General features: G+C 42.4%; 2 protein-coding genes across 3 annotated transcripts in view; both read right to left on the bottom strand.

The window, feature by feature from the left end:
- The window catches only part of LOC308087919 (H-2 class II histocompatibility antigen, E-S beta chain-like), a 662,842-nt gene that overhangs the window by 240,751 nt on the left and 403,393 nt on the right, over nt 1-18,698 (bottom strand). The window lies entirely within an intron of this gene.
- trpm3 (transient receptor potential cation channel, subfamily M, member 3) overlaps nt 1-18,698 on the bottom strand; it is a gene marked incomplete at both ends in the record, with an annotated part of 344,779 nt that overhangs the window by 23,870 nt on the left and 302,211 nt on the right. For both annotated transcript variants that reach the window (XM_080432157.1, XM_080432158.1), the window contains 2 exons: nt 6,535-6,672; nt 14,459-14,665. In XM_080432157.1, the coding sequence (XP_080288283.1) occupies nt 6,535-6,672; nt 14,459-14,665 (345 nt within the window). The remainder of the gene's footprint in view (nt 1-6,534; nt 6,673-14,458; nt 14,666-18,698) is intronic.

The following is an 18,698-nucleotide window of genomic DNA, read 5'->3' as shown; positions in this document are numbered from 1 at the left end:
TCATCAGGAGACCGATTTTTGCTAAAACGCATTTCTTTTTAAATTCTCCTACAGACTTTGTCCAAACATCACGCACATTGGTACACATTATCTCTATGGTGATTAAGTTTGCAGGAGTGGCCCGTTTTGAACAAAATGTCTGAAATCATGAACGCAGCGTCTGATTGCTGTGACACATTGCTGGCCCACAATAACCTACAGTACCTGCCCTGGCAGAGACCTGTGCTCCGAGGAGCACATTCTTCTAGTTTGTTTGTTTTCTTGTTCGTAGCTTTGAATACTTTTTGTCAAATGCCCCCTCATCTACATTGTGTTGGTGCCTGGCATGGCTCTACTGTACCTCATCACTGTCATTTATATGACTTTCATCATCATGATCTATATACAGTAGATGACTTCATTAGCACCTTTTTACTCATAAAGCCATTATAGGGCAACTCCCCAGGCTATTTAAATTGCCTTTTTTAATTGGAAATCAAACTCATATAACCTCCGGCGAAGAAGGAGAGGACACTGGAGTAGCTCAGACATTTAAGCCTGTTTTATTTTAAGGTGCTAGCATTCACTCACAGTCGCTTTAGCCCTGTCCCATTCACTCAGTTGCTTTAGTCCTGTCCCATTCACTCACAGTCGCTTTAGTCCTGTCCCATTCACTCAGTTGCTTTAGTCCTGTCCCATTCACTCACATTTGCCTGCGGACACCGTTCTCTCCCTGAACAGGTTTACAAGGCTGCTGATTTACAACACTGTTACTGCCACTCTGCCTGGATTACACTGTCCTTCCAAACAAGATGTCATAAATTATCTTGTGTGTCAGCTTGTCAAATACTGTAAGAACAGTGAAACTATAACTCATCGATAGAAAAATATAGTTGCTGTCATAAAAACCTCTCCACCTCTCCAAATCTCCATAAGCATTATGAGTATTTATGAGCTCCTATAAATCTGATTATACAGGGTTATGCGCAGATTATAATGCCTTATAAGTATGTTCATGATGCATTATACACATACTGTAGGATGAAAGTGCTACCCTAACTTTTCTTTTCATTTTTTTCCTTCATATTTTGTGTTTTATGTTCAGACATAACACCAACATAATTCACAAAACCAAAACACAAGACTAAAACAAATACAATAAATAAACAATAAAAAAACAAATACGTCTCAATACAGACAACAACCGAAAGGGCGCTTTAAGATATTTTATATCTGCTATTTTTGAATAGCCAAAGAAATCTAAAATGATGGATTATAATGCGTTGTTTAAGCGATGACTGTACATGTTCTGCCTTGGTGCATAAAAGACAGACTAATGGACACTGGGGCATTTCCACATCCAATATAGCAGACAGTGTAGCAATAACCTCATTCCAAAACCCCTTTTACTAGGGGGCAGAGCCACAACAGGTGAGTGAGTGTCTCTATTTCATAACTGTGAGAGAGAATGATCCTTTTTCTTTATTGTGCATGGTGTAATATACGCCCTTTGCATGATTTTGATTCGTAATATTTTGTATCTTACACATTATGATACGGTTGCAGTGTTTTTTTTAGGACACTCTCCCACTGTGCTGTGGTCAAACGTACACGGAAATCCTTTTCCCTTTGATGTTGAATCCATCCCCTGTTCTATTTTGACCTCATGCCATCTGGTCGGAGATACAGAACCTTAAAGTGGAAAAAGGTTATTTTCAGCAGGAGTTTTGTCCCCTCAGCCATCGCGGCATTAAACCAACTGCCCCGTCCATAGGAGGGTTTTCTGTGTACAGTGGGGACCTCATGTCTTTGTGATATGTTGTTTTTGTTGTTATGTTGTTTTGTTGTTTTTGTTGTAACGAACAGACCTTGTAAAGACAATTTTCCCCTTGGGGACAATAAACATTATTATTATGACGCATGTTTTAAAGCGAACATTTTTAACTCCGATCTGTGCTTCTGGGGGATCCCTGGAACAACATATTTTGAGATGGGGGTCCGCGGCCAAATACATATCCTTTTGGGGGGTCCTTGACATGGAAAATTTTGAGCACCACTGATATAGCAACACACTGTTAGGATTAGAAAACATTTTTAGATATGTATTTGGTCGTGGAACCCCACCTCAAAATGTTTTGTTCCAGGGACCCCCCTGAAGCAAATATTTGAGTTACAAATGTTCGCTTAAAAAATATATATATTCAAAAATGTCCACCCATTTTCGAGAATTTTCTAAAAATAGCAGATCTACAAACTCATAGCACGGCACTCGGTGCCGTGCTATGAGCTTGTATATCTGCTATTTTTGAATGTCCAAAGAAATCTTAAAATGACACAGATGCGTTCCCAGTCTTAATGGATTAATAGGGGGATATGGTTGTCTTTAGCATCAAGGGACAGCAGCTCAAATAGTTCCGAGACAACTCTTGGAGAGAGTTGTCTTATTCTAACTTTTGATACTTTTGTGTGACGCTGTGGTCAAGTGGGGCCGTTAATTTACGGGGAAAAAACTCAAAAACGTTAGAATATGGAGATAGGAGGTTTCCGCCCGACAACAGCGATATCTAGTCGGGAGTGAATACAGTTCACTGCTGCCATGGGGACAGAAGAGGTATTTTTCTTTTCATTCAGTCAGTCAGTCAGTCGTATTCTTTCTAATTATTTCACCCAATCCTTCATTTCTGTGGCAGAATACTGACAAAGAATGTTCAACCCTAATGCATGTAATTACATAGAGTGTGTGGGTGTGTGACAATATATATGAACTGGGGTGCTGCTAAAAACATTGGCTCCATTTCATTACTGAAGCTCTCCTTGTCAGGCGCTGAGCCTTTACAATTCAAAGTGGATTTCTAACGGGCTCAATGGATTAATACATGCAATGAAATTGAAAAGTGACTCGAACCAGACGGACTCTCACTCAAAGCAGAAGTGTCGCAAACCACTCTGGAGGGAGCTTATACAAGTGTCTCTACTGAGTAATTGAGGTCATCACTGTTATCCATTTAAGCCCTGTTTTTACTTCGTCATATAATGGACCGCCACTGGAAAAATGACACCAGTGACATTTGGTGTCGGGAACCAATGGTTCTCGAGCCATAATGTGGCCCATAGGTCAGGAGCCTATCTCCTGTTTCTGTAGCAAGAGGCAGCGTGATGTAGGAAACATTCGTAAGTAAAAATGTTGAATTATAAAAAATACATATTACTTAGTGATGTGCTTTTATTTGAGGTAAAGTATGTTAATATGACTTATTTTTACAGTGTTACAATGGCCCCCAACCACTGTTACAACTGCCCCCGTCACGGGGGCAGTTGTAACAGTGTGACTCATTGCATTCAAATTAATATTTTAGTCTTGTCCTTATTAGTGAAAGCTTAAAATGTATTTATTAGGGCACATACATATGTTTCTTATAGCAAAAGATGACTAGGCTATTTCAAGTAGTCTGTGAATTATGAAGGCAAATACAAAAAGTGTTACTTTTGTCCCCGGTCTCCACTACGCTCTACTTCTGTCCTGTACTTTAACTTATATATCGTCTCTGTCGGGTGGAAACCTCATTACATTACTGTATGTCCAAAACTGTTACTTTTCAGGATTCAAATTCAAAAACAGTAAAAGCAGCAGATCTACAAGCTCAAAACGTGTCACTTTGCGCCCGCGTTTCGAGCTTGCCGATCTGCTACTTTTGTGTGACACTGTAGTATGATCAAGTAAGGGTGTTATAAAATATACAAATATACACTACTATGCAAGGTTTCTGCCCCGACAGCAACAAAATGTACTTTGCCATGTTCTGCACCTTTGACCACCATCACTACTACAGGGTTTCTCCCAGCATCCCTATAGGGTTCCACAGGGCTCACTGGGAGCCCCGTACAAATGTAATAATTATGACATTACGACCCCAGACCCCAGACATTACGACTGCACCTGTTCAGCCATGAAATGTACATGAGTAAAAATCTCTCTCTCTCTCTCTCTCTAAGGGTCTAACTGAATGGAGGAGAGTAGGGAGAGTAAAAGTCTTCATCAGCATTAATAAATGATGAACCGTGAACATCCTTGGCGGCTGGGGCAGGTTTTCAGCATCAGGATTTCAGCATGGCACTGGGCCAGAACCAGGTATTAATGGGAGGATAAGAGTATAAAAAAATACACACTATAAACTGACGCTCTGCCTCCAGACACATACTGTAGCCCACAGCTAAATCCCTGTTAATGTAATTTTTTTACACGTCCGTTGGGATCCATTATTTTTTACACTGTAAGAGAGGTACAGTACATTACCGTGCTGTTCTTATATTCAGGGTTAGTTTAAAAATTAAAACAGAGCTGGGGACTTTCTCTTGAATCCACTTAGCGCTAGGGTGACGGAGCGGTCAAAATGGACGATTTGTATATGTCTAACCCCATTAACTTTGAGCAGGAAGCTCTTGGAGGGCTCCCCTTCCGCTAGGTTTTTCTGCCTTTATTGGAGAGTATAGTTAAGGCTCGGGAATCGAACTTGCGACTCGCTGTAAGACTTCATTAGAGCCTTATATGTGATAAGTGCCTTAACCACTAGGTCATCGGTGTCCCTCAGTCTCTTTACAATTCTAAAATGTTTTTCCTGGAAACTAAATAAATATTATGCAATAAAAGCGGGCAATTCTGGGTCAAACTGATCAGTGTAATCAGTGTACCCCTCTGCCAAAAAGTTATCAAACAAGCTACTTGAACTACTTGACACAATATAAATGTAGTTAAACTACAAAGAAGCTACCTACTGTAAAATGTATCTTACCTATGTAATTCAGCTACATAGTTTACTGCTCCCCAACTCTTCTCTAATAATAGTGGAAAATGTCAACCAGTCACTCCTTATTTCCGTCTGAGGCCCGTAGTCCCCGGACCCACTGTTGAGAAACAGTGACCGTATACACAATAACTGTAGTGGTTTGACAGACAGCGAGTCAGCTGAGGACAGGAGAGACAGTTGGGACAGTTGAGGACAGAGAGATAGTTGGACAGAGTGGTGCACAGCACAGAAGACAAGACAGACATGTTGGACAGAGTGGTGCACAGCACTGAGGACAAGACAGACAGTTTGACAGAGTGGTGTGCAGCACTGAGGATAAGACAGACCGTTGGACAGAGTGGTGCACAGCACTGAGGACAAGACAGACATGTTGGACAGAGTGGTGCACAGCACTGAGGATAAGACAGACCGTTGGACAGAGGGGTGTGCAGGCAGCGCTGCATCCACAACGATCGGACGCGATCTCTCACCCCTATAGCGCCAATCAATAATCCTCCATTACAAAAGCCGTCAAACTCTAAAGGAACCCCTTTCTCCCGGCTAACAACATTATTCAATTTCCTTCCTGCTCACAAAAGACTGAGAGGATTTAATGTCCCAGAATAGCACATATCCCAGAGCGATGCACCTCCTTAACATTCCAAGCAATCATTGTGCAACAGGGCAGAAGTTTTTAAAGCACTTAAGGCACTTTATCTCGCGGGTCGTTTGCAGTCACTTTGTTTACCCTTTTGTTTTCCTCCTGTGTTTAACACTCGATTTTAGTTTGTTTTGTTTGAGTGAGCTGACTAAAGTGCAAAACACATTGCCGGTGAAAGGTGAGCGTCAAAATAGCCTCCCTGTTACTGTCTATGTACATTGGGGCGGCCATAGCTGAGTGGTTAGTGAGCCCGCCTAGGGAACCAGCTGGCCCTGGTTGCCCCAGGTTCGATTCCAGGCTATCCCAGCATATGTGCCGATGATATGAAATTTGTCCCTGAGCAAGACTCTTAACCCCAATTACTCACAGGTTCTCATTGGAAACAAGACCGCAAGGACTTTCATGAACGACCTGTTAAAAGGAATTATCCTTATCCTTATAGGACGATCATCGTTATTATCGTTTATTGCGATAAACTCTCACAATACTTATATTGCCGAGATTGAATTTTTATCATAACATTTTAGATCTGCTGTTTTTTTTTTTTTGTCCAGAACTTGAACCAGTAAACTGACCATATGAAACTGAAACTTGAACCAGTATACTGACAGTGGTGGAAAGTAACTAAGTACATTTACTTAAGTACTGTACTTAAGTAAAATGTTGAGGTATTTGTACTTTACTTAGGTATTTCCAATTTCCAATACTTTTACTTCTACTCCACTATCTCGGAGGCAAATATTGTACTTTTACTTCACTACAATTATTTATGACAACTTTAGTTACTAGTTACTTTATATAAATTATAAAACATACATTATAAAACCTATGACACCAGCTCACAACGTGACGCACCGCGACGCGTTGTGAGCTTGTAGATCTGCTATTTTCAAACATCCTAGTACTTTTACTTTTGGTACTTTTTGTATTTTTTGAAGCCAATACTTTTATACTTATACTCAACATGTTGAACACAGGCCTTTGACAGAGTATTTCTAAATTGTGATATTGATAGTTTTACTTAAGTAAAAATATCTGTGTACTTTTTCCACCACTGTGTACTGACCATATCAAACCAGAACCATAAATGTAGAGCCGTTGAACACTGACCGTGTGGAACCAGAACTTGACGATGGGGGCGTTGTAGAACTCGTAGACCTTGCGTCCCAGGGGGATGAGGCGGTGGCGGCTCTTCACTTCCTCCACGTCCTTCTTCCTCGGCTCCGTGGCGACCTTCCCCAGCATGGCCTGGAGGGGGGGGAGGGGGGCGGGGCCACACCAGCGCCACCCACAAAGAGTGCGAAGGGATGGGATTGGACGAAGGAGATGGAGACATATTGGGGGGAGAGGGGGGGGGGAGGTGGTGGCGTGGACAAACACGTTGAAGAAGAACAGACAAAAGAAAGACGGAGAAGAAACAGGGGGAAAAGAGCGAAGCGTTCCGTTAAGGGGCGTTCCTGACTGGTGTTCATCACTGTCATAGGTCAGTGGTGGGACAAAGTACTCAACTCCAGTACTCAAAGTAATAGATACTCCTGGTTAAAATATTACTCCACTACAAGTGAAAGTTGCTCTGTCAAATTTGTATACTCGAGTTAAAGTGAGTACTTAAATACTCAAATACTTAAGTATCCAAAAGTACAAATTACAAAGTACATTTTGTTTTTAATATCAAGTCCATCGCTAAAAGTTTGACATTTCCCCCTCCAAAGAATTCAAATATTTTCCAGAATTTTTCCAAATGTATCAATAATAGTGAAAATAGCAGATCTACAAGTTGTAGTTGTGAGCTTGTAGATCAACTATGTTCGTTATATTTGAAATTGGGTTTAAGTGGTTAATTCATAACCTTTTACCTTCCTAGACATGTAAAAGTAGTCAAAAATGTCAATATTTGTCTTTGAAATGTAGTGGAGTGAAAGTCACTACTACGTATTCAAAAATACAAATACAATATACTTAAAAAGATGTTCTTTAGTACAGTACTCAAGTAAATGTACTTTGTTACTGTCCACCACTGGTCAAATTATAGTTCAAGAGAAGCAAGCAACAGGCAATGTCCTCATTCCATAATGTGATGTGTGTGTGAGACGCAGAGGGTCAGGGGTGGAAGGACATGAGACGGATATGACAACGGACACACACACACACTCATGGATAGTCTCAGACAACGAGGACAGACAGGCTAGAGGAACGAGGAGAGAGAGAGAGAGACAGAGACAGACAGACAGACAGACAGACAGACAGACAGACAGACAGACAGACAGACAGACAGACAGACAGACAGACAGAGAGAGAGACTAGAAGAAGAATATACACAGATATCTCACTTCCAGCTGTGACACATTTGCTTCAGGGGTGCAACAGTTAACTCAAACTAATCAAAATTAAATAAAAAAGAATAGTCAATAATTTAATTAAATCCCATGTAATAATCAATCCCTATTTTCGGCATGTCATTATATGTAAATAAAAAAGTAAAAGAAAAAGAATGAAAAATCAGCTATTTTCACTATTTTTGCACGACACCGTTATACTGTACAAAGAAGTAGGCCTCTAAAATAACGCTAAAATGGTTAATTGAATAATTTTTAAAAATATATAAATATTTGATAGTTGCAGCCCCTCATTTCCTTCTATCCATGAGAGAGAGGGGTCTGGGACCCCTGTGCACTGTATGGGTCATGGTCTCATGTCAAGGCAGGGTTCTGAGGAGGTCACATCATGTCTGGATGTCTGCAAATGAAAGACAAAAAACTGCTCCCAAACCCTCTCAAATATTTGAAACACTGAATAGTAAGAGAAACGCCAACGATATGAGGTAGAACAATGGTCATCGTAGAAGCTTAAAGGAGTACTTCACCCAAAATAATGACTTTTTCTCAATCATTACTCACCCTGTGATGGCTTGAATACTTAAAATGTTTTGTTTGTATAACATGCCTCTAAAGTAATGGAATAATAATAATAATAAAAAAAAGAAAATACTAATGATTTTAAGTATAGGAGATTAACAACAGCAAAACTATATAAATTTTTTTTACACTCACATTGTAATTGAAAGTGTCATGTGTCCACTCCCATTTCGGCACTTCTAAATCATAGCTTTATCTTGAAGAACATTTTATTTTCTGCGGTGAAATACTCCTTTAAGAAAACACATTTCAAATCATGTGAGAGATATTCAGCAACAGTTTTTCTTAACCCATGTGTGAACCAAGGCAGGCACAGACAGGTCCAGTGACGTGACCAGACTCAGATGGCCAGCAGGGGGGGTGTGTGAGTCCTGTCATGCTGCAATGATCATGCAAAAATACCCCCAAAAGAACTTGAAAAACATCACATCAAACCTCCTTTTTACTTTGGTCGAAAAGGTGTCGCGTCGGCGCTTTGTGCAGCTTGAAAACGATCGTAATATCTTTGTCGACCGACATGTTGTCGCAACGACACTTTTTCGCAGAGGCGCGAGTGAGGCTTGACCCGTGTTGTTGGTTCTTAGAGAGCATCTGAGGATAATATAGGCCGATACGACCCCCCCCCCCCTGGCCTGCGGCACAGCAGGGGTTTTGCATTTATCGGTATGAATGCAGATGGTTGCGGCCCCCCATTAACTCACTGCATCTCAGGCTCTGAATCATTTAAAACTCTGCTGCAGCAGAAACCTCATATCTCCATTAGTCAACTGTTCATGTTTTTTACAGTATATATCAAGCAACGCCCTACAATTGACTATTTAAGCATTTAGCAGACGCTCTTAATCCAGAGGGACTTACAGTAAGCAAGGAAAACACAAGGTAATACATCAAATGCATGTAGACAGTTATGCCAAGCCAAAGTGCAGTAACTACATTTTTGGACACACCGACTCATTTGTGTATCCCAAAAGGTAAAATTAGCCTTTGTGATTTTGGGGGATAAACAATCACCTCAAGAACAGATGTACAATTAGTGTACAATCATTTATATGCCGTTATCTCATTTGGCTGACCAGTTGAATCACTTTTGGGTGCCAGAGGTTTATTAAAATATTATACGTTGAGTGCCAGGATTTTAAACAATTTTTGAACCTTTTTCAAGTAGTCACAAAATATTTTCAGTGATCACCGTCCTCACGGTGATCCCCTCATTACACACATAGAGGTCTCGTACAATCGGGGGGGGGGGGGGGGAAATTAAAACATTCGGTAATCCGTTCCACTCAACAGCTGTATTTGAAAATAAGTATATATACGGTTTTGGCACCCAATGTGTTAAACCAAATTTTCAGTGATTTTTTTTTTTCGTAGTTACTGCACTTTAGCTTGGCAGGGCAGAGTAATCTAGGATCATAGGTAAACCAAGAACCTAGCATCAGTCTGAACAGTATAACAAAACGAAACTATACAAACTATAGGATGCCAGGCAAACAAATGAACCTGGAATCTGTCCAACGACATGCTATCTAAATTACATTTCGTCATACCGGTGTCACACAAAAGTAGCGAAAATATAGCCTGGGACCAGACCAATCTGCCAGTGCAAAAAGAAAATTAACCTCTGCGATCTGGGTCTGGCACCGCTCCATTGTGAATCTATTTCCTGCTCCCGAAGTCTGGGGTGACCAATCAGGGACCAGTATTCAAATATGGGAGACTGTAATTGGTAGTTGGTTGTAGGTCTAACCAATTGCGTCCAGAGCCATTCTTTTGATCCCGCCCCTTGGGAGAAAAAAACCGTCCTCATAAGCATGACATAGTCTGGCCACGTGAGGCTGTAGCCAAAATAGCAAATCTACAAGCTCAGAACGCTGCAATTTTTGGTATATAAAAAAAGAAAGAAAGTGAAAAGTAACATTTTTGGAAATATGAGGTTTCCACCCGACAGAGACTAAATGGAAGATACAGTTACATAATGGGAGAGAGAGGGTCTCCTGGCGACAGTCACCGCATGCTGAGTGTTGGCGCTGCTGCTGGGGCAAGGCAAGAGCCAACAGCTGCTTTATGTATGCATGGGGCTGAGTGAGAGGCAGCATGGCAGCCAGCAATACAAGTACTGTACCTCTACAAGTACTGGAGAGGGGGAGAGAGAGGAGAGAGAGGGGGGGGTAGAGGAGAGAGGAGAGAGAGAGAGAGAGAGAGAGAGAGAGAGAGAGAGAGAGAGAGAGAGAGAGGAAAGAGAGGGGAGAGAGAGAGGATAGAGAGGGGGGGAGAGGAGAGAGAGAGAGAGAGAGAGAGAGACAGAGAGAGAGAGAGAGAGAGAGAGAGAGAGAGAGAGAGAGAGAGAGAGAGAGAGATGGCCCCGTTTCAAGAGCTGGCACAGTGCGCTCACGCTGACTTCTCACGTTTCTATACTTGCTTGCTCACAGTGAGGCACTCTGAAAACAGCTGATCTGCAAGCTCAGTGAGGCACTCTGAAAACAGCTGATCTGCAAGCTCAGTGAGGCGCTCTGAAAACAGCTGATCTGCAAGCTCAGTGAGGCGCTCTGAAAACAGCTGATCTACAAGCTCACAACACGTCACACACAGAATGACGCGTTGTGAGCTTGTATATCTGTTGTTTTGGTGCACGCCAACTACTATACAGGTTTGAGTCTCTGCCACATTCTGAAACCTCCACAGGTCAGACTTTAATTGGCTCACCAACAGCTGAGTTTATTTGAAAAGTCATAGCACAAGTTAAAGCAATTAGAGGATATGACACAATAAAGTCCAGGACCTATCTCCAATGTGGTCCTCATACAGGTAACAAATACATCTCATAACATGACAGACATGAACGGTGAACAATGTACAATAAATGAACAAAATATTTCAGACATGACAGACATGACAAAAATACATTTACACTATTCTAAAAAAAACTCTGCTCTTTCTATCCTTACTAAAACCTGCACCTACTCTGAAACCTTGTCCAATAACCAAGCCCTTGTTAAACGCTTGAATGTTTATAGGTTGGAAGTCAGCTTAATTGACACCTCCAGGCCAATCTGAGAAACCCATTGTCAAATAAAATGGAAAAACAGCACCCTCTGCTGTTTTTCACTTGTTCATTTGACTCTGGGCGGAGCTGTACGGACGACCCGTGCTCAGGGAAGGCCTTCAGCCTTCCACTTCCGGTGGTGCGACTATGTTTTCATTCCCACAATATTTCTCCACGGAACACTAACACCATTTCTCCCAAAGAACATGGATCGTTTTGGTTATAAGCCCACTTGTTTCTATGATGAAAGAGCAAGTTAAAATGTTACTAACTTTCCGTGGTTTTGTCGGCTCCGAGGACGCTATTGTTAAATTAGTTTTGGTTTGTTTCCAGTGAGGAACAAGCCGCACACATGTAAATCCAGCCCACTGAATTTCCGCATCCACATGCAGTGGGTGTTGCATGTAGGAGCGACGAGAAGCGCCCACAAATACCAGGGCTCTGGCCCAGAAGTTTCCTCGCCCCTCCCGTTTGTATGCGAGAGCTGGCGAAAACGTCTGGGAACTGTGTGAGTGTCCCTAACCAGTTTAAAAAATGTTGTTAGGAGCTTGGAGCCTCTCCATATAAAGTGTTGTGGACCATGGTCAGTCTGGCCAGTTGACCCTGTGTGTTCCAGAGGAAGCCAATTTAGGTCCCTAAACGGGTTGCTCCTTACATGGGTTCTTGGACCCAAACCTGTTAGGACTGTAATAAGTCTGTTCTGTGCTGCCTGCAACTTAACCTTGAGTAACACTGAGGCTGAATAATTCAATTCTTGCGTGTCAGTCGGGAACCCCGGGAGCACGTTGGGCCTGTTAACATTGAAACGGGTGAAACATAGCTAAGACCACCTCTGGGGAGGGAGGGGGAGAGAGAGAGAGAGAGAGAGAGAGAGAAGAGAGAGGAGAGAGAGAGAGAGAGAGAGAGAGAGAGAGAGAGAGAGGGGAAGAGAGAGAGAGGGGAAGAGAGAGAGAGCGAGAGAGAGAGAGAGGGGGGAAGAGAGAGAGAGATAGAGAGAGAGAGAGAGAGGGGAAGAGAGAGAGAGAGGGGGGGGAAAGAAAGAAGATAGAAAGAGGCAAAGGAGCAAGTGGACAAAGAGAAAAGGGGGGTAGAGAGAAGAAGGGTCTAAAGGAGAGACAGACAGAGAGAAGAAGACATACAGACAGAAAGACAGACAGACAGACAGACAGGCAGACGGACAGACGGACGGACAGACGGACAGAGACGCTACAACTCCACGCGTACGTCCTCGCTCAAACCACGAGATACAGGAAGGGTTGATTTGGTTGGAAGGATCCAGTTGGCCAGAATAGAGGAAGGAAAGAATGTGTGTGTGTGTGTGTGTGCACAGTATGTATGTATGTATGTATGTATGTATGTATGTATGTATGTATGTATGTATGTATGTATGTATGTATGTAAACTGCCCACAAAAAAATCGGAAACTTAACTTTGGTCGATTATTTCTCCCCTTCAATAATACCAATTGGTATTGTGTTGTATATCATTTTTATATTGATTTTTGAACTGTTTGGTTGCTACTACCGTATTTTCCGCACTATAAGGCGCATCTGAGTATAAGGCGCACCTTCAATAAATGTATTATTTTCATATATAGGGCGCACCGCATTATAAGGCGCATCCGCACTATAAGGCGCACTGACGGTGCGGCTTATAGTGCGGAAACCAAGGGAACCAATATTGATACATATATAAGGCGCATCGGATTATAAGGCGCATCCGCACTATAAGGCGCACTTACGGTGCGCCTTATAGTGCGGAAAATACGGTATATATGTCTATGAAATTCATTCAAGGACCCCAACGGAAACAAGTCCGCAAGGACTTTTTTGGTCGGACCTTTTAGACAAAAGTATTATAAATGTAACTGTGTTGTTTTACATTATTTTGCCTAATAAAATTCAATTTCAATCATGCTGTATATCATTTTTATCGTTGATTACTCACCTTTACAACGAGGTACAGCTTGTAAGGATCGGGCATTCGTGGAATGAGCAACACAGTTAAACGTGTGGGTAGCGCCCCCCAAAGATTTGCCAAAATCCCCCCATATGCTTCTGTTGGTAATCGCTCTTGTTTTGAGCGACCTGCCAACACACACCTGCTGAGAGGTGTGTGCCAGTCACAGGTGAGTGACTGGCACCTGAACATGGGTTCAGCTACTTTGTTGAGTTTGTGTATGCTCCAAGCAGCAACACTGCCCCCATGGAAAGATGTCTGTCCCTTCAGGATAAGGCCCGTGCAGTAGGGCAAGTGAAGCTGGTGTTCTGTTACGCAGATTATGCATTATTTGGTGTCAGCCCTGGTACCATTTGCAGGCAGGTGTGTGCCTGTCACAGGTGTGTGACTGGTACCTGAGCATGGGTCCTGCAACTTCGACATCTGTCTTTGGTACCGTTGGGCAAATCTTGCCTGTAAATCTCTGGAAGAAAACCTATGAGTTCCTCAGTGAAGCAAGGGTGAGGTACCGGTCTTCTTGGGTTGTTGTCCTCCTTTGACTTCATAAGTCTCACAGAACTTGGTCCTAAGTTTGTAAATGGTACCAGGGCTGACACCAAATAATGCTGCCCCTCATGCGTAATGGAACACCTATTGCGACACCTATTGGACAGGCCTTATCCTGAAGGGACAAACATGGCATCTTTCCATGGGGGCAGTGTTGCTGCTTGGAGCATCAACACAAACTCAACAAAGTTGCAGAACCCACGCTCAGGTGCCAGTCACATAAAGGTGAGTAATCAACAATACAAATGATATACAACACAATACCAATTGGTATTATTGAAAGGGCGAAATAATCGACAGTTTGCGAACTTTTTGTAGGCCGTTTATGTATGTAGGCGGTGTGTTAAATGTATGTAAGTGTATAGGTGCCTTGCTACAGGGCTGAGGTTTGTCATGTATACCGTATATATGTATAGGTGCCTTGCTACAGGGCTGAGGTGTCTGTATGTATACAGTATGTATGTATGTATAGGTGCCTTGCTACAGGGCTGAGGTGTATGTATACAGTATATATATATATATATGTATATGTATAGGTGCCTTGCTACAGGGCTGAGGTGGGTTCTCTCACCACGGAGTTGTACTGCGCCTCACAGTAGGATCTTACTGTGAACTCCATGTCTTCGTCGTCCTTCTCCTTGGCGGCCTTCTCGGGCTCCTCCTCCTCCTTCTCCTGCAGGTAGCTCTCCTGCTGGTCCTGGGGCATGTAGGACATCTCGTCCTTGTTCTTGAACTCCAGGCTCAGGATGGACGGCGGCAGCAGCAGGCCCAGGATCACCTGATGGAGAGATGGAGGGAGAGATGGAGGGAGGGAGAGATGGAGGGAGGGAGGGAGGGAGGGAGGGAGGGAGGGAGGGAGGGAGCAAGTAAGTAAATGTATTTATATAGAACTTCTCACAAGAGGTCTCACAAAGTGCTTTACATACAGTGAGATTAAAAACAGAACACAGTATTAAAGTGGTTAGAACATAAAAAAACCTGTACAATTCATCTCAAGCAGGACAGCAGATAACAATAAATAAAATCATTTCAGTCAGATAACTCACAAATAGATTGAACCAATATTACAGAACGAATAAATTGAACCAATATTACAGAACGAATAGATTGAACCAATATTATAGAACGAATAGATTGAACCAATATTACAGAACAAATAGATTGAACCAATATTATAGAACGAATAGATTGAACCAATATTACAGAACGAATAGATTGAACCAATATTATAGAACGAATAGATTGAACCAATATTACAGAACGAATAGATTGAAACAATATTATAGAACGAATAGATTGAACCAATATTATAGAACGAATAGATTGAACCAATATTACAGAACGAATAGATTGAACCAATATTATAGAACAAATAGATTGAACCAATATTATAGAACGAATAGATTGAACCAATATTACAGAACGAATAGATTGAACTAATATTACAGAACGAATAGATTGAACCAATATTACAGAACGAATAGATTGAACCAATATTATAGAACAAATAGATTGAACCAATATTACAGAACGAATAGATTGAACCAATATTACAGAACGAATAGATTGAACCAATATTACAGAACGAATAGATTGAACCAATATTATAGAACAAATAGATTGAACCAATATTAAAGAATGAGAATACAAGTGTGGATGTAGTATTTTATCTTGGCGTTCAGGCTCTGCTACATCTTTCTCCCTGCTCAGCACAATTTAGACAACCATCATTAACCTTTAAGAGCTGGGAGATAGATATACAATAACAACCCCCCATGGGGAACAGAACCAATAGCAGAGCCCACTGGTGGTGCTGGGGTGGCGGTGGGAGCAAACAGCCGCATAACGACAAATCAAGACAGATACCACGGAAGGAACACAGATTTAGGTGAGCTTAAATAACCCGCCCAATTGGTCAGCTGATTGCCACCGTCAGTGTATGATGTATGGGTCTTGCATACAGTAACACTGTATACACCCACATAGTAATGAGCATGTGTAACCTCTCGAGTGTACTGCCTGAACTAACCTAGCAAGCTACGTATCATGTAACATCTGCAAACACTTGTTCAAATAGTAGCGTTTTAACGTTGTTCTTAAAAATGTCCACAAGAGGCTGCAGCCTGTGGAAGAGCTGTCCAAAGCTTGGGATCTGCAGCCCGAAAGGCTTTGTCACCTTTTGTTTTTAGTTTAGTTTGGGAGGGAGGGAGGGAGAAAGAAAGAGAGCGACAGACAGGAGTTGGAGGATGTCAGCTCAAGTTAGAATCTAAAAGCCCCGCTAGTGCCCCCTAGAGGCTATGATGTCACCCTATTGGCCAGAGGGTGACACACGGGGCCACCAAAACCTGTGACATTGTGGCCCTGAGGGGTGCACTGCAACCCAAGAGGACAGCTGTACTCTGGAGGTGTCTCAAAGCCCTGGGATCAAGGCTGGCTGTAGACCCTCCCGGCTGTCAGAGCCCTGAACAAGGACAAGGTCAGAAACTAAAGAACAGAAAAGTTCTAAGTAAAACTAAAACTGCATTCATTCTGTAATATACAGTGCCAAGCAGTTTGCTCACAATGTTGAGGCCTTTGCAGACAGGGTGCGATTAGTCAATCAGTTTTTACTGCATGCGAAAAGACGCACAAATCGAACTGGGTTTGATTGGAGAAAAAAAAAACGCATCGCCGCATCGCATCGCCGCGCGGCAAATTCGGAGCCGGTGTGCATGAGGTCATTGAGAACCAAATATATTGTCCGTTTTTTCCCTGCGAAGGCCTTTACTCTCACTAATGTACATCGACGTGTGTAATAATTGATGTCTACAACGTCAGATTGATATTTATCTGAAATCCACTGATCTGCCCAACTTCATACTCAGCTACACTTCATCGGGTCCTCCATAATACGCATGCCTTAGTTACTTTGTTACTTTCCATCACTGTCTAAAACTAAAACACACGCGGACGCACACGCGCGCACATACACACCCAACACCTGTGGAGTAGACATGTCAGCCTGACTCCCTACAGGTTGAGTAGAACCTATCTTTGGTTTAATCAGCTCAGACAGCCATTCTCTTCACAGAGAGTCAATTAGTAGGAAAAAGAGTCCAGACAGGCAGGCAGCAATGGATGGATGGATGGATGAGAGAAAGACAAGCCCTCAAGGCCTTGTAAACACTCAGGCGACATAATAGTTTCAACAAGGGCTAAATGAGGCGGCACACATCACATGCCCCGCGGGAGGAAGGTGAGCACAAACCAGAGAATGAGGGGCGAAAGTGAGGAGAGGATTAGTGCTGTCGCCTTATCTGCAGGGACAGCAGTTTTTCCTTTTTTTTACAGAAGCGGCTCTCAAATTGAAATTCAGCTCTTTTGTATTGTCTCTGTCGAGTGAGTTTCCACTCAACAGTCAGTGGTGGAAAAAGTACTCAAATGTTTTACTTAAGTAAAAGTAGCGATACTGCAATGTAAAAGTACTCTGTTACAAGTAAAAGTCTGGAATAAAAAAATTACTTGAGTAAAAGTACAAAAGTATTGGTATCAAAATGTACTTAAAGTACCAAAAATGTTTTAAAAAAAAGAGATTATAGGTGTCTGCCCGACACTATGTGCAATGTGGCCCTCTGGAGTGAGTGTGGAAATCTCTGAGAGTGCACACAAGATACGCAACCAAGCACTGTATTAATCTGGCTTCAGCCATTTTAACCACTGTTGTGTTGCTACCAGTCAATTTACTTCTTACAGTTCATCTGAGGCTATAGCTTCCCTCTATCCAGGGCATACAGTACTTACTGTGAGTCAGGCAGTGCAGAGCTAAGGCAAAATGGATTATTATTACGAACCAGTGGTGGAGAGTAACCAAGTACAGTACATTTACTTGAGTACTTATGTACATTTGCTTTTTTTAATACTTTTGACTTTCACTCCACTACATGTAAAAGACAAATTTGTGCTTTTGACTCTACACTACATTTCTAGGAAGGTGAAAACGTTTTCCACCACTTTTTCTCCCCAATTTAGTCATTATGCCAATTAATTCCAACCCCCACACACACACATGTGTGTGTTGTCACTGCTATTGACTCACCTGCCACCAGTGAGGAGCCCCACACTTCACTCAAGTGCTGGGGTTGTAGTGCTCTGTAGACCGGTCACTTTACTTCTCAAAGTTCACCTGAGGCGAGCTTCAGGGGCATTAGTCAAGCAGCGCAGAGCCGAGACGAAATGGATTAAGGACACAAAAAATCTAGTCTCTCTCGGGTTGAAACCTCATATGTCCAAAACTGTTGCTTTTCAGGGTCAAAAATAGCTAAAGTTGCAGATCTACAAACTCAAAACACGTCGCTTTCCCGGCACGTTTCACACCACGTGTCCACCTTAATTGTAGATCTGCTAGTTTTGATGCTTTTGTGTGACGCTGTTGTATGATTAATGAATTTAATGTACGGAAAAACGCAAAAAGTTAAAACATGGACATGGTCCCGACAGCAACCATAATATGCCCAGAGTTGGTTGGAGGTGATCTTCTCTGCCAGACATACAGACAGACAGACAGACAGACAGACAGACAGACAGACAGGCAGACAGGCAGACAGGCAGACAGACAGACAGACAGACAGACAGGCAGTGTGTAGCCGAGGCAAAATAGAGTATTAAGAACGCTAACCAGTCCATCGATCTATCAACTGACAACTGCTGCTGCAACGAGGGACACGAGGCTCCATAGCCTGCTGTTTCCATTAGGCTGCAGAACCAACAGGCACAGAGCTATATCGTTGCTGCCTGTCGGGCAGAAACCTCATATCTCTAGCCTCGCGTGGCCA

The sequence above is a fragment of the Gymnoscopelus braueri genome (genome assembly GCF_963280865.1).
Source record: "Gymnoscopelus braueri genome assembly, chromosome: 7".
Lineage (NCBI taxonomy): Eukaryota > Metazoa > Chordata > Actinopteri > Myctophiformes > Myctophidae > Gymnoscopelus > Gymnoscopelus braueri.
Note: the sequence above shows the minus strand (reverse complement) of the source record. Positions and strands in the feature narration are given on the sequence as shown.